Source organism: Alosa pseudoharengus, unplaced genomic scaffold (assembly GCF_046254945.1).
Source record: "Alosa pseudoharengus isolate Yale_2024_CS ecotype anadromous, Long Island Sound unplaced genomic scaffold, YU_APseudo_1.1 YU_APseudo_1.1_scf_4, whole genome shotgun sequence".
NCBI classification, from domain to species: domain Eukaryota; kingdom Metazoa; phylum Chordata; class Actinopteri; order Clupeiformes; family Clupeidae; genus Alosa; species Alosa pseudoharengus.
In genome coordinates this window covers 25,491,867-25,509,586 of record NW_027468774.1, presented here as the reverse complement: position 1 = coordinate 25,509,586, position 17,720 = coordinate 25,491,867, and the positions used below count along the sequence as shown (strand labels likewise).

At 44.7% G+C, this 17,720-nt stretch overlaps 2 protein-coding genes across 4 annotated transcripts; one reads left to right on the top strand and one right to left on the bottom strand.

Annotated features, from left to right (window-relative positions):
- The first annotated feature begins 742 nt into the window (after nt 1-742).
- Nucleotides 743-10,611, top strand: engl (endoglin, like). Its single transcript, XM_076265526.1, has 18 exons — nt 743-873; nt 1,093-1,262; nt 1,435-1,572; nt 1,898-2,072; nt 3,829-3,997; nt 4,490-4,634; nt 4,925-5,126; nt 5,481-5,626; nt 5,916-6,071; nt 6,997-7,086; nt 7,336-7,560; nt 8,171-8,803; nt 9,054-9,114; nt 9,284-9,406; nt 9,587-9,634; nt 9,770-9,871; nt 10,034-10,130; nt 10,261-10,611. The coding sequence occupies exons 1-17, from the start codon at nt 813-815 to the stop codon at nt 10,126-10,128; spliced, it is 2,739 nt and encodes a 912-aa protein (XP_076121641.1). The 5' UTR covers nt 743-812; the 3' UTR covers nt 10,129-10,130; nt 10,261-10,611.
- Nucleotides 10,612-10,850: 239 nt separating this feature from the next.
- On the bottom strand, nt 10,851-16,420 carry LOC143103097 (uncharacterized). 3 transcript variants are annotated; one of them, XM_076266887.1, is made up of 7 exons: nt 16,250-16,420; nt 15,650-15,855; nt 14,226-14,506; nt 13,796-13,974; nt 12,649-12,792; nt 12,082-12,247; nt 10,851-11,310 (listed from the first exon to the last, which is right to left on the bottom strand). In XM_076266887.1, exons 3-7 carry the CDS (start codon nt 14,485-14,487, stop codon nt 11,078-11,080), a joined length of 984 nt encoding a protein of 327 aa, XP_076123002.1. In that variant the 5' UTR covers nt 14,488-14,506; nt 15,650-15,855; nt 16,250-16,420; the 3' UTR covers nt 10,851-11,077. The 3 variants fall into 3 exon arrangements, with proteins under 3 accessions (XP_076123002.1, XP_076123000.1, XP_076123001.1); XM_076266885.1 differs by having other exon boundaries at nt 15,660-15,855; XM_076266886.1 differs by having other exon boundaries at nt 15,660-15,762.
- Between the last annotated feature and the right edge of the window lie 1,300 nt (nt 16,421-17,720).

Genomic DNA, 17,720 nt, shown 5'->3' with positions numbered 1-17,720 from the left:
GCAGTAGTGGGCTATCACTTGAGAAAGGCAAAACAAATCCAGACAGAGTAGTTTCAAAACATGGAAGAGGAAACTTCTATGCAAAACAATCGGGCTTAGTGCATCAGGATCAGTGTTTCACTGCTTGTATTTCCCTGTGGGAGGATGCACAAGTGTGTGCATATGCAACACATTGACAGTCACACACACACACACGCACACGCACACACACACACACACTAAACAAAATGCAACACAAACTTCAATATGCATGGCTAAAAATAGTTGTTGGCTCAGTCACCCTTTCGTGATCCAGGTGAGTTGAGTAGACGGCTGGTTTATGTTTATCATTATTTATGTGTCTGCACGTGGTTGGAAGAGCTTAATTCAGCACAAATATGGCTTCAATTTGGCTTTCAAGTGATTGAGAAAGATGAGGTCTATCCAGTTTTCAGACATGCATCAGGAAAACACATATATTTTCTTTAAAATGAAAGGCAGCCAGAAGCAACAGCAAAACATATGCATGCAGGAATGTGGCAAAGAGTGAGCAAACAATAATGAGACTTTGATAACTTTTTCAAGGAGACTCTCTGGCATGGCACTGATAACAGTTGTCCTTGTAATTGTGTTATGCATATTTTTTTTCTCCATATCAGTTTTATGTGTCTATAACTCTCATCACCTCATTCACAGTTTACAGAAAGTAGCATAACTCCCCTCCACTGTGTTTCTCTCCCTCTCTCTCTCTCTCTCTCTCTACTTCGTCTCCTCTCTCTCATGTATGTCAGTCAGAGGTCTTTAGGGTTGAACTCCTCTGGTGTGGTGCAAACATGATGCAGTGGAAGGTGTGGACTCTCTGGTGCCTCCTGCTGTTTAGGGCAGAGAATGCAGGTCAGTGAGGCACGGATGAACTGATTCCTCTAATCTAGAGATCAACCGCACCTGTGCACCTTCACATAATGAGACATCCCTGTGGTAACTGGCATTTGATACTGTAAACACAAGAATATCCTTCACGGCAACTTTATCTTCTGTTATCAACTTCTTCAGAGTAGACATGTTGGTTTGATTACCTATTGCTGGAATACCTGTTTGTGCTGGTCTTTGCAGATGGTGGTCAGGGCAGGCAGTGCTCGCTCACCTCGGCGGGGACAGTGCACCCGGTGCAGGGCTACCTGGAGCGTTTTGACGTGGGGCTTGGCTGTGCGGCCAGAGAAAGTGGTCCCCGAGAGACTCACGTCATCACTGTGACCAGAGCCTCGAGCTCGTCTGACCAGCAGGTGCACTGGTCCCTGCTCTCTACCCCTGTTTTGTTCTTACCTATTTTATACAGTCTATGATTCTTACTGTCTGTATTTCCTGTGTTTTTGTCTTTTATTTGTCATTCTTATCTATATGTATAGTATATATATATGAATATATATATATGAAATTGTCTTTTTGTAATTTCAGGTTACTGTGCTCTTGAGGCCGTTATTTTATTCCAAGCCTCTAAATCGGGATGTGCTCTTGGTACTAAGCTCCCAGCATGCAGTGCATTGGTGGCTGGATGCAGAGGGCTTACCTCTCAGCCTTCTGGTGGTGGCTCAGGTGTGTCCCTTTATCGGTTTCCCAATCACACTCATGGCAAGCATGCATAAGCAATTAAGTGTTTCTTAGGAAAACAATAACAGGTGATTGAGGTATTGCAGTAAGCTAATGTGTACACAGCTAAGATCTCTTCCCTTGTCCCTTGTAAGGTCACAAAACAGGCAACTATATGAAGCAGATGCTTAATCAGTACAGATTACAGAGCTACATTCTCTCAAAGACATCACATTGCAAAACTATTGCAAAATGTACATATTATAAAGTCATGTCAATGTATTGAAAAACTGACGCTTATGACGGTGCTGTGTGTCTCGTTTGCCACCAGGCCTTGCCCAACTCCACAGTGGGGTCCCAGAGTGTGAATGTGCGGGTGCAGCAGGTGGCGTCGCTGCCCTGGCGCCCGCGGGCACTGCTGCAGTGGAGCCTGCAGCGTTACCGCACCATCTCCTCTCTCACCCACGCCACGCATGCCAGCCGCGTCTACATCCGCCTGGGAGAGGGTAAGCCTGCCGCTGACACATGCTCACACCAGGGCCGATTCTAGCCTACCACATTTTGGTGGGCTGGTAGAGGTTTTTGGTGGCCAACATAGCAAAGTAGTCGAATTGGATCAACTTGTCATGAACACAAAACACAAACACAAAAAAATTGGTACTTCCTATATCGAGTTGCTGCAGCCAACAGCTAGAGATGGGCAGTATTTCTTATACATGTATTTAAAATAAGTATTTCAAATGCAAAATAGTATTTTGCATCAAAATATGTTATAGGTGTGTATTTTTGTAGTTTAAAAATATTTTTAGTTTTACCAAATAATTTTGTTAAAACCAGATGTGATGAAAGTGCGAAACAATGAATGTAGCCTCTGACTGGTGCTGACTTAGTAATTTGTCCAGACTTGTTGTGATCATAATCAGAGACTTTCTAATGAGGAGACACAGCACTCAAAAAATCCTCCATAGAAATGCATGGGGTTAGTTTGTAACGTCAATATGGCCGTTGTCTACACATATCCCACCCCTTCCTCGGCAAAACGTCGACATGTGAATACACTAAGCCAATCATGTGGTGTTATGTGAATACATTCAGCCAATCATATGGTGTGTTGTGAAGACATCTTCCCAATCATGTCTTGTGAACTCGCCGCTGGAGCAAGATTGGTGTCGTGAAGCCTTGCGCACGCGCATTTCTGCTGAATAGGATGCCCGACGAGTGCCCAAAAAGCGTTGCTATATGGCCGCCGAGTGGAGGGACTTGCCTAAAAGGACTTTGTCAAAATATTGTACGGTGGCCGACAGGTGCAAACGTACTGAATATTAAGAAAACACATGCAAATTGACAGAACACAAGCAGCTTAAATTCAGGGAGATGATTCAGTGCAAGATGAGTAACTTGTAGGTTGCTAACACATACAATACACTCGCTCGCATACCAACCTCAAGTTTCTTGAGAACTTTAGTGATCATTTTCTTGAGAACTTTAATTGTCCAATCGGCATGGAACTGGTTGTTGCCCTGTTATATTGCTCAATCTGAGCATGCATTGGCGAGACTTGTCAGTACCGCTTGACAAGTTTAGACTTTTTGAGTGCTCTCTGATACAGTATTTAGGCTATGAGATATAACAGACAGGTCAGCATAGTTGATCTGTTGCCTGATTGCAGGTTATGGCATGTCTCGTAGGCAGAGAAAAGTTGTTGCTCTTAAACACCGTCCACTTAATCAACAGTCAGTTTACTGATAGATTACTGTAAATAGACAGATATGGAAGGTATTTTTAGTACTTTCAAAACACAAATATGCAGTATTTTATTTTGATACATGGTGTGGCTAATGTATTTTGTAGTTTATTTTTGACACACACACGAACACGTATGAGTATGCAAGAGTATAAGTATGACGACTCACATCACATGAGTACTGACATCAAATGGTCAGTCCATACCAGACCTGTGTAATCAATTCACATGCCCCTTTAAATGTATACATTTCTGTGAGTATTTTTTATAATTGTGAGATATAGCCTATGCGTGTTTGTTGTGTTATGGTTGTATAAGCTGGATGCCTACAATTTCCCTCGGGATGAATAAAGTATTTATCTATCTAGCTAGCAAATAACACATTAATGTTAATGTTAATATTAAATTAAATGCATGTCAGCGCTCCATTGAAAACAAATGTGTACAAATGTGTTTTCTTCCTCTCTTGATTTCTTTTTCATTTCTTTTCTCTGTTCTACTTTTCTACAACCTCCTAGATACCACTTTGCCCAGGGAGTGTCACCTGCAGTCTCTCTTCCTGTCTCGCAACTACCTGACATCTGAAGTCCAGCCACAGGAAGTACAAGGCTGCGTTCTGCCTGGTGCTGAATCTGACCCAGAAGTACATATCATCAAACTCTGGTCTGCAGGATCTGGCCTCTGTGGGTGAGACCATGGCACTTGACCTCACACACAGATGTTTTTAGCAGATCTTGGCATTGTAATAGTAACTTAATCGTCAGTTTCAGTGTATTAGTCAGTGTTTCTGATGGCTGATATAAAATTCACTTTAAACAATTATTCAGGAGGAAACACACATAGAAATTTTCATTTGGGAAATTGATACAGGAAAACCGTTCTTTTTACTCATTTCATGTGGCATAATTGAATTAGTTGATTATTGAATGAACATAATTGCAAAATAAACTGAAAGCTTAAACTTCTGAGTAGCAGTAGCAGTAGTATAGTGTGGGTCTGACCTTGCTGGCCCCATGCATGCTGGCCCCTGATTCCCAGACGTCAGACAATGTTTCCATAATGAGTCAATCCTTTTGTACCTCATTCTCCAACATGAGTCAGTTAAGGAGATCATTTTTCTCTCTCTTTCTTCTTCTTTCTCTATGTAATAAATAAGTTGACTCATTCTGTGTCTGGCAGCTCTCTGCAGGTGGAGGTGTCAGTCTCGCTACTGCCCCCGGTGGCCAACAGTGGCGCGCACAAGCTGGTGCTCATTCTCAGCAGTGCTGCTCCAGTGAACTGGGCCATCACTACCACAGGAATCCGGGGACACATATTTGTCTACGTGAGGCCCTTTCTCTTATACAGCAGATCTGTTTTAATGTGGCTCTAATCTTCCTCATTTTGAACAAAGCTCCTAATGCTCCCTGCTTTGTGCTCCCATGGACAGTTACATAGTCACTGGGCAATCTGCCCTTGAAAACACAGAGATTGTGGTTGTTGCGGCTCTTGGCTGATTCTCCGGAGAAACCAGACAAATGGCTTTGCTTGCCTTTCCGCGACCTTGCGAGGTGTATACTATATCACCCTCTATGCTTTTTCTTTGGGTTGTTGTTTTTCGAAACCCGCCCACAGGCGTCCAACAGCGTGACCCCCCTCTACCCCCCAAGGCCCAATCTGACCATGACCAGCATGCTCAGCTACGACCTCCTATCCACGTCAGACCTCCTGGAATGGGCCAATGAGAACGGCTTTCCCAGAGTGACCTCCTACACGGAGGCCGACCTGGCCAATCGCTTTGTGATCCGGCTGGTAGGAGGGGGCGCAGACCAGAACGGTATGAGCTGGTTTTAGGTGTTTCATGTCTGACATGTGTGTTTCATTGTTGGGAGGTCTTGACTTCCTGTTACTGCCGAAGTGAAGTGTTTTATAATAATGTGCGGTGTGTATTTTAATATAAGTGTATCAGATATGCATATGAAACGCACAGAATTAAATGCTCTACACTTGGTCCATACAAAGCTAAGAAAACTAATAGTTACATATAATATCAGTAGTATTCTGTCTCTCCCACTGACTCTCTCTCTCTCTCACTCTCTCTGTCTATCTCTCCCTATCTTTCTTTCTTATTGTTTTCCTAACCCCTGTTCATGAATCCATCCCTCCTCTCTCCCTCCCCCATCCTCCCCAGTGATGGTCCCAGTCAGGCCACCCGTGCTGGGGGAGCCGAGGCCGAGCCAGTGGCTGATCGGGGACAGGGCGGCTCAGGAGGCCGTCAGCGTTCAGTGTCATCAGGATGGTCGACTAGTCGTGGCTGTGGACAAACATATCTTACAGGTGTGTCTCTCAAACTGGGACTGTCCGTTCCTCTGTTCCTCTATTTACAGAAATGTGCTCAGCAAGAGCGAGAGAGAGACAGGCAGACAGGCAGTGACCTAGACAGACAGACAGACAGAGAATCACCTCAGACTGTAATATTTGACAGTACTCTTGTAAACTGTAATGTCTTGTCAAATGTTCTATTTTTGGACCAGAAACCCAGCTGAAACCACTTAGAGGTCAGATGTAGTATTTACCGCTAACTGCCCCCCCCCCCCCCCCCTCCCACCCTCCCACACCTGCACAGGCGCTGTCTCTTCCTCAGGCAGTAGTGACCTTGCGTGACCCCAGCTGCCAGGCCTGGTCCAATGGGAGCCATTTCCTCTTGGCGTTCCCAGTCATTTCCTGTGGGACTGAGGGCTTGCTGGAGGGCAGCTCCCCAATTCTTCGGTATAAAAACACGGTGAGACACAGACATCACGTGTCACCACTCACCACACACACTGCCACTGACAAAAGGCTTCTAGGAAACACTTGAGCATACAGCATATCGCACATCAGACAATGGGCTGACTTGTTTGTAGCAAAATGTTGAAAATGTTCGGCGAGAGTGCATTCATAGCAAAGTTTGAAATGTTTACTCTGTCTTGATTAGACATCCATAATGTTTAGAGCTATGAATTATAGAAAACATCCACATCATGCATGACGGCTTGTGGAAGATGTTTCTGCAAAGTACTGGGCTCTGGAGCGTGGACAGCCGTGGTTGACGAATGTGTGTGAGGGGTCAGCCTGTGTGCAGTCACACACAGGAAAATGCAGAGAAGCCACAGCTGCCTGTCTTACGCTCCGAGGCAGATCAGTGCTGAAGATAACAAGTAGGCCCCAACCCAAACAAACTCCTCTCATACTCACTGTCTGCTCAGTGCTACAGTGGGAAACAGTGTTGTCTCTTAGGAATTGGGAGAGTCAGGGCGCGGATCAGGAAAGTACTGTAGGCCTGATACTCTGAAAAAAGACTGTGGTGTTGCATACTTAGTCACATGTGACATGAGACATGCACTAAGAAAGTAGCACATGCATCGATTGTGCACTAGACATGTTCATGAACCTACACTTTGGGACTCATCATTGACTGTGTCCGACTACAGGGATAGACCCTTATTGGGTTAAAGGAAAGATGGTCGGGGTGGGTCACTTTCATTTTCTATTCTCCTCTATAGCAGATTGGATGTGCAGAGGCACTATTGTTGTTTTCTGAGGGATTCCATTATTGCCCATAACCGCACAGGGCTAGCAGCCCAAAGTGTGACCAGGGTCATAATGTCCTTCATTTTGCTGCCCTGCCGCCCCAGTCTTCATTTTACCGCCCTGCTTTCTCTTGTCAGGTGTTGCTATGGAGACATGAGCTCCCAGCCCCGGTTCAGAATGAGACAACACTGGAGTGGACCAAAGACCAGTCTCCAGTGGCCATACATGTGAGTCCACATTCACACTTAACTTCATACTCACAACTGTCAGTCACCAAACAAACAAAACCACTTAGTGTGTCACTGGAAGTCAGTTTCCTACCAAGTGTTTTTGAAATGTTCTCTCTCTCTCCCTCTCCCTCTCTCTCTCCCTCTCCCTCTCTCTCTCCATCTCCCTCTGCTCGCTCTCTCTCCCTCTCCCTCTGCCCCCCCCCACTTCTCTCTTTCTCTCTCCCTCTCCCTCTCCAACAATCTCAGTTTGGTTGTGAGGCTCCAAGCTCTAGCCCTGTGAGACCTCCAGTGGTCCGTGCTCCTCCTGGGTCTGGTGTGGTGTCAGGGGGCCCGCGGGGGCCGAGCTCACCCAGGCTCCCGGGGCCCCAGATGGTCCCTCTGCTCACCATGCAGCTCTTTGTGACTGAGCACTACAAGAAGAGACATACCGGACCCTGCGTCATCACGGCGGACAACCGCATCTATGTGCAGGTCTGTGCCAGCCTCGTCAACCCCACTGGCCCGTGGTTTACACTACAGTTCCCTTGTTTGTGCAGATTGAGTTTCCTGTTACGTAACTCTGGTTGTTTGGCCCATATCAGCTCACTCTCTCAAGGCTGGCACACACTGTCTCCTTGGCTGTTACTCCCGTGCTTCCTCCAGCTCGCTCACTATCAGATCACAATATTGGCTGATAGAAGGTCGCCAAATGTTCTTCATTTCATTATTTTCTTTTTTTTTAACCTCAGTTGCTTTTCTTCAGAAGTAGACCTTCAGTCAGACTTATCACAGACTAATAGTGTATAGTCACATCATGCATTAATGAAGGCTCTTCTGTTTCCTTCAAGTGTAATGTATGTTAGTAACGTATAAGGAAGATATTGATTATAATACCACTTTTAAGCTCTCAGGATTTGTTGGTCTATAAACTTGTGACAGGAAGGATCTTGTAGATCAGCCGTCCACAGCCTGACACTCTGGATGTTTACTCTCCTTGGCAGCCTAATTAGTCAATATGTCCAGTAAATCTCTCCAGGGCCCAACACACTATTACACCTCCGTTGTCTATAAAAGGGGCCATTCTCTTGTCTCTCCCCCACAGATTTCCGCAGAGGGGGTCTTCAATGGAGGCGTGGAGGTCCAGTCGTGCATCGTCTCCCCCCATTCTGACCCGCGCTCCTCGACCAGCTGGCCCGTCATCCTCAACAGCTGCTCACGGGAGTCCTCCTTCCTCCTCACCCCACTACGGAGGGAGAGCGGGCGCGAGGAAGGGACGCCCGAGGAAGATGAGGACGATGGGGATGAAGACGAGGACGATGAAGACGAGGATAAGGAAGATGATGATGAAGAAGAGGACGAGGATGATGACATGGAGAGAGCCAGAGCCCTGTTGTCCAAGCAGCGGGCGCGAGGGGGGCAGCCTGTGGGGAAGAGCAGGAGGAGGAGCCGGCGAGGTGGCGATGGGGGGCGGCCTGAGAGAGAGAGAGGAGCAAAGGAGGAGGAGGAGGAGAAGAAGACGAAGAGGGAGAAGGATGCCAAGCCGTCCCGTGTGAGGTTCAGCTTTGTGCTGCGGCCCGTCTTCAACAACTCCATCCACTTCCTGCACTGCAGCCTACGACAATGTAGCCCAGGGACCCCTCAGCAGACGCCCATCACCGCATTGGCAGCGGAGAGAGGGTGCCAGGGCGGAGTGACCATCCCAGCCCTCATCAAAGCCCAGCTCCCCAATCAGAAGGTCAGCACCCTAGCAAAGAAACTAGACTTCTAGAGAGAATAGACACGGCTTAACGCCTCTTACTTGATGTATTTCCTTTTTGTCTCTTTTTAGCTTTCTTTCTCTTCCCTCTCTGTCGCATGTAGCCTCAGTAACAAAGTCATGTCGGTTTATCCCATTCAATATTCAGAAAATCAAATCAAATTCAATCAAAACATCTCTGTGATCTGAACCATATGTCTACATTGCTGTCTTTCTCTCTCTCTTTCAGTGTGTGTACAGGAATCTGACCAGGCCCATGCTGGTGACCAACCATCTGCCTCCCCCTGCTGGTGAGTACCGTGTACACCGCTCATTGTGACATTGTGACTGGAGATGGGGGGGAAAAACTTTATTTTGTAAAATATATTTAGTCTCTATTTTATAGACTGTTTTTTTCACTCCTCTATGTTTGTTTTATTGTAGACTAGTTAATAAATGTAAATGTGCCTTTCCCCTTAGGCCAGCTGAATCACAAGCCTGAGATATGTAAATGTCCCATCCGGGGAGGCCAGAGGAATCAGAAGTCCATCGTGACACAAGCCGAGATAGCGATGCCAAAGTCCCTGCGTACCAGTGCATCAGGTGATGCTGCCATTTCTTTTAGTCAGTTACTTCAGCACACCCATCTAGTATAGATAAATGTAATATATTGATATTTACTGTATTTTTATGTGTTAAATGTGTGTGTTTGTGTGTGTGTGTGTGTGTGTGTGTGTGTGTGTGTGTGTGTGTGGGTTTGGGGGTGGCGTGACTAAACTGTAGGTCAACACCGTGTGATAGAGCCGTTGAAGCCCAGTCCTCTACAAAGTGGTGAGTGACCTTTACTGACCCATTCGACTCATTCAGTGGCAAGCAGGAGAGAAATATATCCTGTTTTCTCTTTTCACTGGTCAAGTTATTATGAAGATAGAGTGTATAATAGTCACCAAAGTATGTGTTGTGCAGCCTCAGGAGTGAGCACTGGGCCCGTCCTTGGGATTGTGTTCGCTGCTTTCTTGATGGGCATCTGCCTGATGGGGGCACTGTGGTGTGTCTACTCTCGTACAGGTAAGTACTCACCAGTACTCGTGAACCCCCCCCCACACACACACACACACACACACACACACTTGGTAATGTTCTACCCTTGGCATGTGGAAGGGCCAGCTGTTAACAAGTTATAAGGTGTCACAGGATCATAAGCCCAAATTTGATTGGTCCTTTCTATAGGAACCAGAGCTGATGGACCGCAGGGCTTAGAAAACATGGGCAAGGATGCCTGGAATCATGAGGTGCTTCTAGAACATTCCAACACAGCTGTGTAGAGGTGAGCCGAAACTAGCACTGATTTATACATAGAATTGAATAAGCAGTTTTGCTCCAGCCAAAAACTATTTGAAATTCTTGACTCGTATGAGATCTTAATAATTGTTTCTCTTCCCTATTGTTAAACACAGGCTGGTTCAGCAAACATGGGGAGGCAACCACTTCGAAGCAAACCACTCTTGTGTTTGTGTATGTGTATATGTGAGTGTGTGGTGTGAATACTGGTCATTTATGTGTGTGTGTATCTGTGTATATGTCTATATTGTGTTCATGATCTATTTGTGTTGTGTACTATGTATTTGTATATATTTGAGAGCCTGAGTCTAGGAGGAAATCAAAGCTATATTACAGAAGATGTGAACTATTTCTACCACTAACTGCTGCCAGACCCAAAACCAACCATTTTACCCAACCCATCGTGTATACCATGTACTGTACGTTCAGTGGAAAGGCATAACATGTGCCAATATATGTGTGAACCCCCCCCCCCCCCTCCACCATCACCACCCCCTTACCCCAGAGCAGAGCTGTGTCTCTGGCCCTAGGGTGCTGCTGCTTATATTCAGACTCTGTGTGTGCTGAAGAAGTGCTCAGATGTGTTGTGCACTAACTTGGATCCTGTGTGTGGTTGGTTTCTGTCTGTAATGAAATACAGTTGTTCTGTGCTGCAGATGGTGTCTGGTGCTCGTGTTTGGTGGATGACGCAGGAATGTGGCATGGCTGCTGACACAGGGGCTTTTATTGTGTTTTTGTACACACCAAAACTCGACACATCCTCAGGGTGGAATGAAATACACAAACAAGGCATATGAACCACACAATACTAAATAGGGTGTTTTGAAGCAAACAGAAACACACAGGATGATCATATAGATACAGAAAAGAGAATATATTTATATATATATATGTGAATGTATGTTTGTGTATGCATTGTGCACACAATAGAGTTCAGTTTGGGAGATAGCTGTTGGAGGCAGCTGTGCCCATGCTGCTGCTGCTGCTGCTGCTGTTGCTACAGCTCTGCTCCAGGTGGCGCTGTAGATCCACTTTGCGCTGGAAGGAGCGCGAGCAGTGCGGGCAGCCGAATGGCCGGTATCCGTTGTGCTTGCGGCTGTGGGTGATAAGGTTGGAGCTCTGGCTGAAGGCTTTCCCACACACCACGCACACGTGAGGCTTCTCCCCTGGACCACAGACACACAGAGAAACAGTCACACTCACCATCAGTGAGGTTGGAACACGTGTGCTCTCACCCGTATACCATGTACTGTTGGCAGTAAGTTATTAATTGGCCTATCCACTTTACTTCAGCACTACGGTGAGATTCTCTGTCTAAATTGATGCTTGCAGATGTCTAAACTGCCGGTATCTTGGTATGCTAGTAGGCAACGTCGCACTAGCAATGAAATACAGTGTGGGAGTATGAAATACAGTGTGAGTGGTGATCTTGGTGTTTCCATGACCTCTCAAAACTTAAAGCAAACCGAAAAGAAACTCATGTATCATGTCAACCCTATACACCAGCTGATGCCTCTCAGCTCCTCTCCTACATTAGACGAGATTACTAATCATGACTATGCGTCATGGCAAGAATAATTCCATCTTCATAATTAGTATTCATAGTCATTCAATTCATAATACATTTGAATACAGTCTTATCATTATCATCATACTGGCATCATAATACACCCAAAATTGGAGAGGCCTATTTAATTAACCCCTAATGACTTTGTTTTACCTAATTACTTTGCTTTTAGTCTTTGTAGTTACTGGTCATTAATAATTTTAGTATATTTAAAAGGACTTGCTAATTGTACAGAAACTAACAAGCCGGATAGAAATACAACACAGATACAACATAGATGATTCAACAAATTCTACATTAGACTCTACATTATTACATGTCCACGCACGAGCATGCACACACACACACACACACACACACTACCACTGACCTGTGTGTATGAAAGTGTGCTTCTTCATGTCGGACTTCTGGTGGAAGCGCTTGCCGCAGTACTGACAGGGGTAGGGCCGCGTGTCAGAGTGGATGAGCAGATGGGTGGAAAGGGTGGAGGAGCGCTTGAACACCTTACCACACACCTTACATCCAAAACTACGCTCCTGAAATGGACCAACAACAACTTTCAGAAACTCAAAGACCTCTCAACTTCACTGATGTTCCAAAGACATGATACACCCACACTGAGTGTTACATTTTCAGACTTTTAGATCATTTCTCTTTATGAGTGGACAAGTATGGAACCAAACGGACTTTAAGGGTGTTTTCACATATTCCCTTTTAAAAGAACCAAACTCAATCCACTAAAAGTGGACCAAAATAAAAGTTCATTTGTATTCACATTATCACGAGCCATCGATCTGAGTTCATTTAGAAGCCTGAAATGGACCAAGTGTGAAAACACCCTAGATGAGAGAGCACTTTATCATTGTTTAGTTGAGTTTGGCCACTGGTGCCTTGATGTGTTTCCTAAAAGAAGTCAGCACACTGAAACGACACATGCCTTGGTCCTGCCGTAGACTCCTGTGCTCCACTGGAAACCATAAGAAGGGTCAGAAGAGTTGACTGAGCCAGCCAATGGGAGCGGGATTCTGCTGACATGTGACCTGCGCAGGTGAGTTACTAGGCCTACCCCAGACGAGAGCACCTGTTGGAGAAGAGAAGCTTATGAGGAAAGCTCACCTTCAGGGATTTAAGGCCTTTATCCGGAAAAACAATGTTCAGATATGAATGAATGCCATACCACTGACGTTTTGGAGGACTATATGCATGTAGTTTAATTTATCCAATGCTCTATGCTTTTAATCAAATATGTATTTTTTTTCACTGCAGCTTCTTTTGCTCATACTGATGACCACAATATAGTGGTTTCTGCCCCATGTCCTGAAAGCTTCAGTGAGATAATCAGAAGCAGAATTATCTGATTGTTTTAAGCTCTTCTGCACTCTTAAAACTAACGCAAGAGATGTGACACGCAAATAAACGCAAGTTGTGTTATTTTCAACACATGTTGTGTAACAAATAAAAAAAGGAAACAACATAAACTTAGAGCTGCCAAGTCTCACGCATTGACCTTGAGATTCATTCATTTGATTGGCTCCACGCGCTCTGACGCCAATACAATACGATAGGGTTGGCAGCTCTGCTGTGTTGTCCCTATCTGGACACAGAGATGTGTTTAAAAACAATGCAAGTTGTGTTGTTTTCAACACATTCGTTTTAAGAGTGTGTGGTGATATTGATCTAGATACAGCACTGCATTTAGAGGCCTAAACCCAGAGGTGGACATCCCGGTTCCAGAAATTAAAGTCCTGCCATATATTCTTTCTACCTGTGCACTTAACACATCACTAATTATTTGATCTACCTGGCTGCTAATTAGGATGAGCTGGTTTACTAAATGGTTGGATTAAATACTTGGCAACTTGGCAAGACTTTTACTTTCTGAACCCGGGATGCCTGCCTCTGCCTAAACCCTAAACCCTGATAGCTTATTTAGGTTTCCCACATTCTTTTTTTTACCTCGGACAACCTAGATTGATTCTCTAGTTGTGGTTGTGTTTTTATGGTGCAGTTCAGTTCTTTACCTCATTAGAGGGGAAAAACACACGCTCAAGCGTTTAATCTGCTATCTTTTTGCAGTGCTTTACCTTCTCACAGAGGGGACACTCATATAGGGGGGCCTTGAGGTTAATGTGCTGTCGGTAGGTCAGCAAAGCGTGGACCAGCCTCTCCAACTCCATCTCCCTCTCCAAGCCAGCGGGCCCGTAGTGGGACCAGGGCAGCTCAGGCTGGGCCAGTCCGTCAGGAGGAGGGCACCTGGGCGCTCCTAATAACAAATCAACACAGAGGTGGATGGTTTCATGACTCCACAGACAACAAAGCAGGTTTACAAAGCAGAAATGAACTATGCAAGAACACAGCAGGTTTACCAGGCAGAAATGTTTCTGGGTTTCTAATACAAAGATGAACTACGCAAGAATATAGCAGGTTTACCAGGCAGAAATGTTTCTGGGTTTCTATTATAATACATGTTGGATAGACACTTCCGTGTTTGGTGGTGAGTTAAAATATACATACCCATGGGAAATGTGGTCCAGTTTGAGTTCACTTTGGGACCAGGATGAAGGCTAGTTGTCATGGAAGCGTTACTTGGGGCATTGTAGTCGTGTGCTGAGACAGAACAGAACTGTCTGACCACATCTGGTGAGGGGCTTCTGGGAGACATTTTGACTTCCTGGAGCCGGCCGAAGGGTCCACTCTTGGGCTGCGAGTGGCAGTGTGTGAGGCGTCGGGTGCGAGACCACACCCTTTTGCTCTTGACCAGAAATGAGCGTGGCATCGTAGGGTTTTCTGTGGAGCTAGAAACATCCACATAATCATTGACAATACAAGCCACTGCAAAGTCTACTCTATCCAAAATGAATAACTGAGGTTAGTTAGCGCATTAAAGTTGATTGCTCATGATGTGTGGCACATGCACTCGATTCCAAGCATGGCATAAAAATTGTGTTAATCGGCTACTAATTCAGGTGAGGATTAAAATCACCACTGTGAGACACGCTACGTATCTCCACACTTCAGTTGAAGGCACACAGACACACACACACACACACACACACACACACACACACACCACATGCACATACATACACCTGTGGCAAGAGTTAAGTTCAGTTAAAATGTCAGAGCTTGAGGTTTTGGTGAGGAACCACTGAAAAAAGGCATAGACCATCTGTGTGAAGATATATTTCACATTTACAACATCGACTGTCACCTAAATATATCTCACAGGTATTAGCATTTTCATTTTTAAATTATTTCTTATAGTCATTTTGAAGCATGGGCATGTTTCTCACTGCCCAAAGAGACAGGAGTAAATTTGAGTTCTCACTTGTAACTCTCACCTACACCCACTCACTCACAACAATTCAATTCATTCAGGAGAAATAAAACTTTTTCACAAGAATATTACTGGCATCCTGTTGACATGTTTTTGTTGAAGTCATCACTTCACAATATATTCTTAACCTTATTATGTCCTTCCAGGAGCATCAATCTTATGTTTTGAGAAATCCACAAAATTTAAGGGATTTTTGCAATAGCAGATTACAATTTTCTGTTAGCATTGAAGTATTTTTGCAGTCCTAGAAGTTTTGCATTGTTTAGCGTTTTATTCAGTTCAAAATAAATTACGACAGAATTCTAATTATATGACTTGAATTAAATATCCAAAGCGGGAGTTTCCACATTAGTAATCCACTGAGATAAAACTAAAAGAAAGAAAACTAAAAAATGAGAGTGCTTGTGATTAATTGCTAGTAGTTAGAAGTTTGGAGTAATTCTATTTCTCATTCAGCTATAACCACAAAATGTGATCTGACAAAAGATTATTTCTGCCATCTCTATCCAATTCTAACCCTGGCCCTAATAAAACTGGTCCTAAAAAACATATTGTTTTATAGGGGAGGAAAAAAGCTCAATAAGCAATATCCACCACTTACTGTTACACACCTGTAATTGTTGTCTTGACTGATGCTCTCCCCCTAAACTCACTTTCTCTCTCTGTCTCTGACTCTTCCTCTGTCACGCACACAGCAGAATGAATAACCGCGCGCTAGAGAGAAGAGAGATGTGATTTGGCTTTCAAGGCTTCTGCCTTGTGCTGGGGATTCTGGGGATTGTACCAGAGATTTGATAGAAAGCATCTCTGCAAGTTTCAGGAAAAGCAATGTTTAACATTTAATTTCCAAAATTATACCATCCAACATTGTAGTTGTTGATTTTTGTTTTTATTGTTATCCCCCAATGAATATAGAGTAAAAAGTTAATTTAATTTCCAAAGTTATACTATTCAACATTCTAGTTTTAATCAATTAAATGTAAATGTAAATTGATTAAACACTGAAAACTGAAAAATTGAATTATATTAAGTGTCTTGATATGTATACCCATCCATACACATTTTAATGACAGGATCTAGCACACTGTTCCATATTATAACATGTTGATCATGATGTCCAAGAATAGAGACCCATCACCACCGTGTCACCCTCTCAGCAGTAAATACCACAGAGACAGCCGCTTCCCCAAAGCATACTTACCTTAGGTTCAATCCAATGTCAGTTGTAGTCCCAAATGTGAAAAATAGACAGATCTGCTCTTTGAAGCCAAGTGCAAAATCAAGGACTATGAAGGACAATGTGACAATAAGATGTGAGTGAAGTGTGTACAGTCCCACATCAGGCATGCTAACAAAGTCTACAAAGGCTCAGCATGAGTGTGTGTGAGTAAGAAGCGCACTTGTGAGGTAATGTGAGAGTATGTCTTTTTTATGCATGAGGCATGCACATCACTGTGCTAGCTAATCTTAGTTGTGACCTTAGCTTAGGTAAGATAGAGGATGGTGTAGACCACAGAAGCTGTGAGTTCTTGCACTGAGTGCCCTAACACCACAAAGGCGCCGTGATATTCATGCTGATTGGAAATGTGATTTGAGAATTATTCGAAAGGTTTCAATTGGCGTAAAGGTTCAAACTTTGATCACGCTGTCAACAATAAAACGCTTGAAGATGAGAACTCAGGTGAACCCAGTGCTTTTACTACTATACATATACATTTGACATGCTTTTACTCATTAACATCTGTAATTATATCAACATCCATCGCATCTTGCATGGAGACGTATGTCCTCTATATTGATCTACGTGTGCTGTGTGTGAACTGTTGGCCACTTTTGCATGTAAATGTCTATCTAAGCTGGTTTTATAAGCCATAGTCAGCTTTTCTCACACTTCTTTCACACTTAACTTGTGGGGGGTGGCCACCAGGCCGAAGGGGAAGAAAATGGTAGCCGTGCGAAGGCAAGCGTGATTCAATCTGAGGGGGAGTGAGGAGTAGCACGCAAAGCTGCACTGGTATGGGATGCAGCCGCTCCACCAGCAGTGTGGCTCGCCCTGCTGTGAGCGCGGCACAACCAGAACACATACGCACCGCCTGCTCTGCCTGCTCTCTTTCTGCTCACGCTCACTCCCTTTTTCTTTCTCTCTCTCACTCTCTCTCTCTCTCTCTCTCTTTCTTCTGTCTGTTTCTCTGTTTCTCTCTCTCCTTCCCTCTGTATCTCATTGTGGTTAGTGTGGCTTGGGCTTGGCAGACAGCTCCAGGCTTTTGTCAGGTGCAGGTGTGTGTGTAATGTGTCTGTGTGTGTGTGTGTGTGTGTGTGTGTGTGTGTGTAATGTGTGTGTGTGTGTAATGTGTGTGTGTGTGTGTGTCTGTGTGTGTGTGTGTGTGTGTGTGTGTGTGTGTGTGTGTGTGTGTGTGCGCAGGCTGCAGAGACGGAGCGGTGGGCTCGGTGGGTTTGAGTCGCAGGAGAAGTGGGGGTTAAGGGAGGGTGTCGGTGGGCCTCGTTTCTCTCTGTTTCTCATCTTTCTTGCTCCTGCGTTGTCGCACAAAAGCTTTCTTTCTAGGAACTAAGGGTAAAAAGAGCGAGTGATGGGGGGTAGGGTCACGAGGAAAAGGGGTTTCGTAAGGGGGGTTGTCATCTTTCGGGTTTATGCTCTCAACTCTATCCGATGT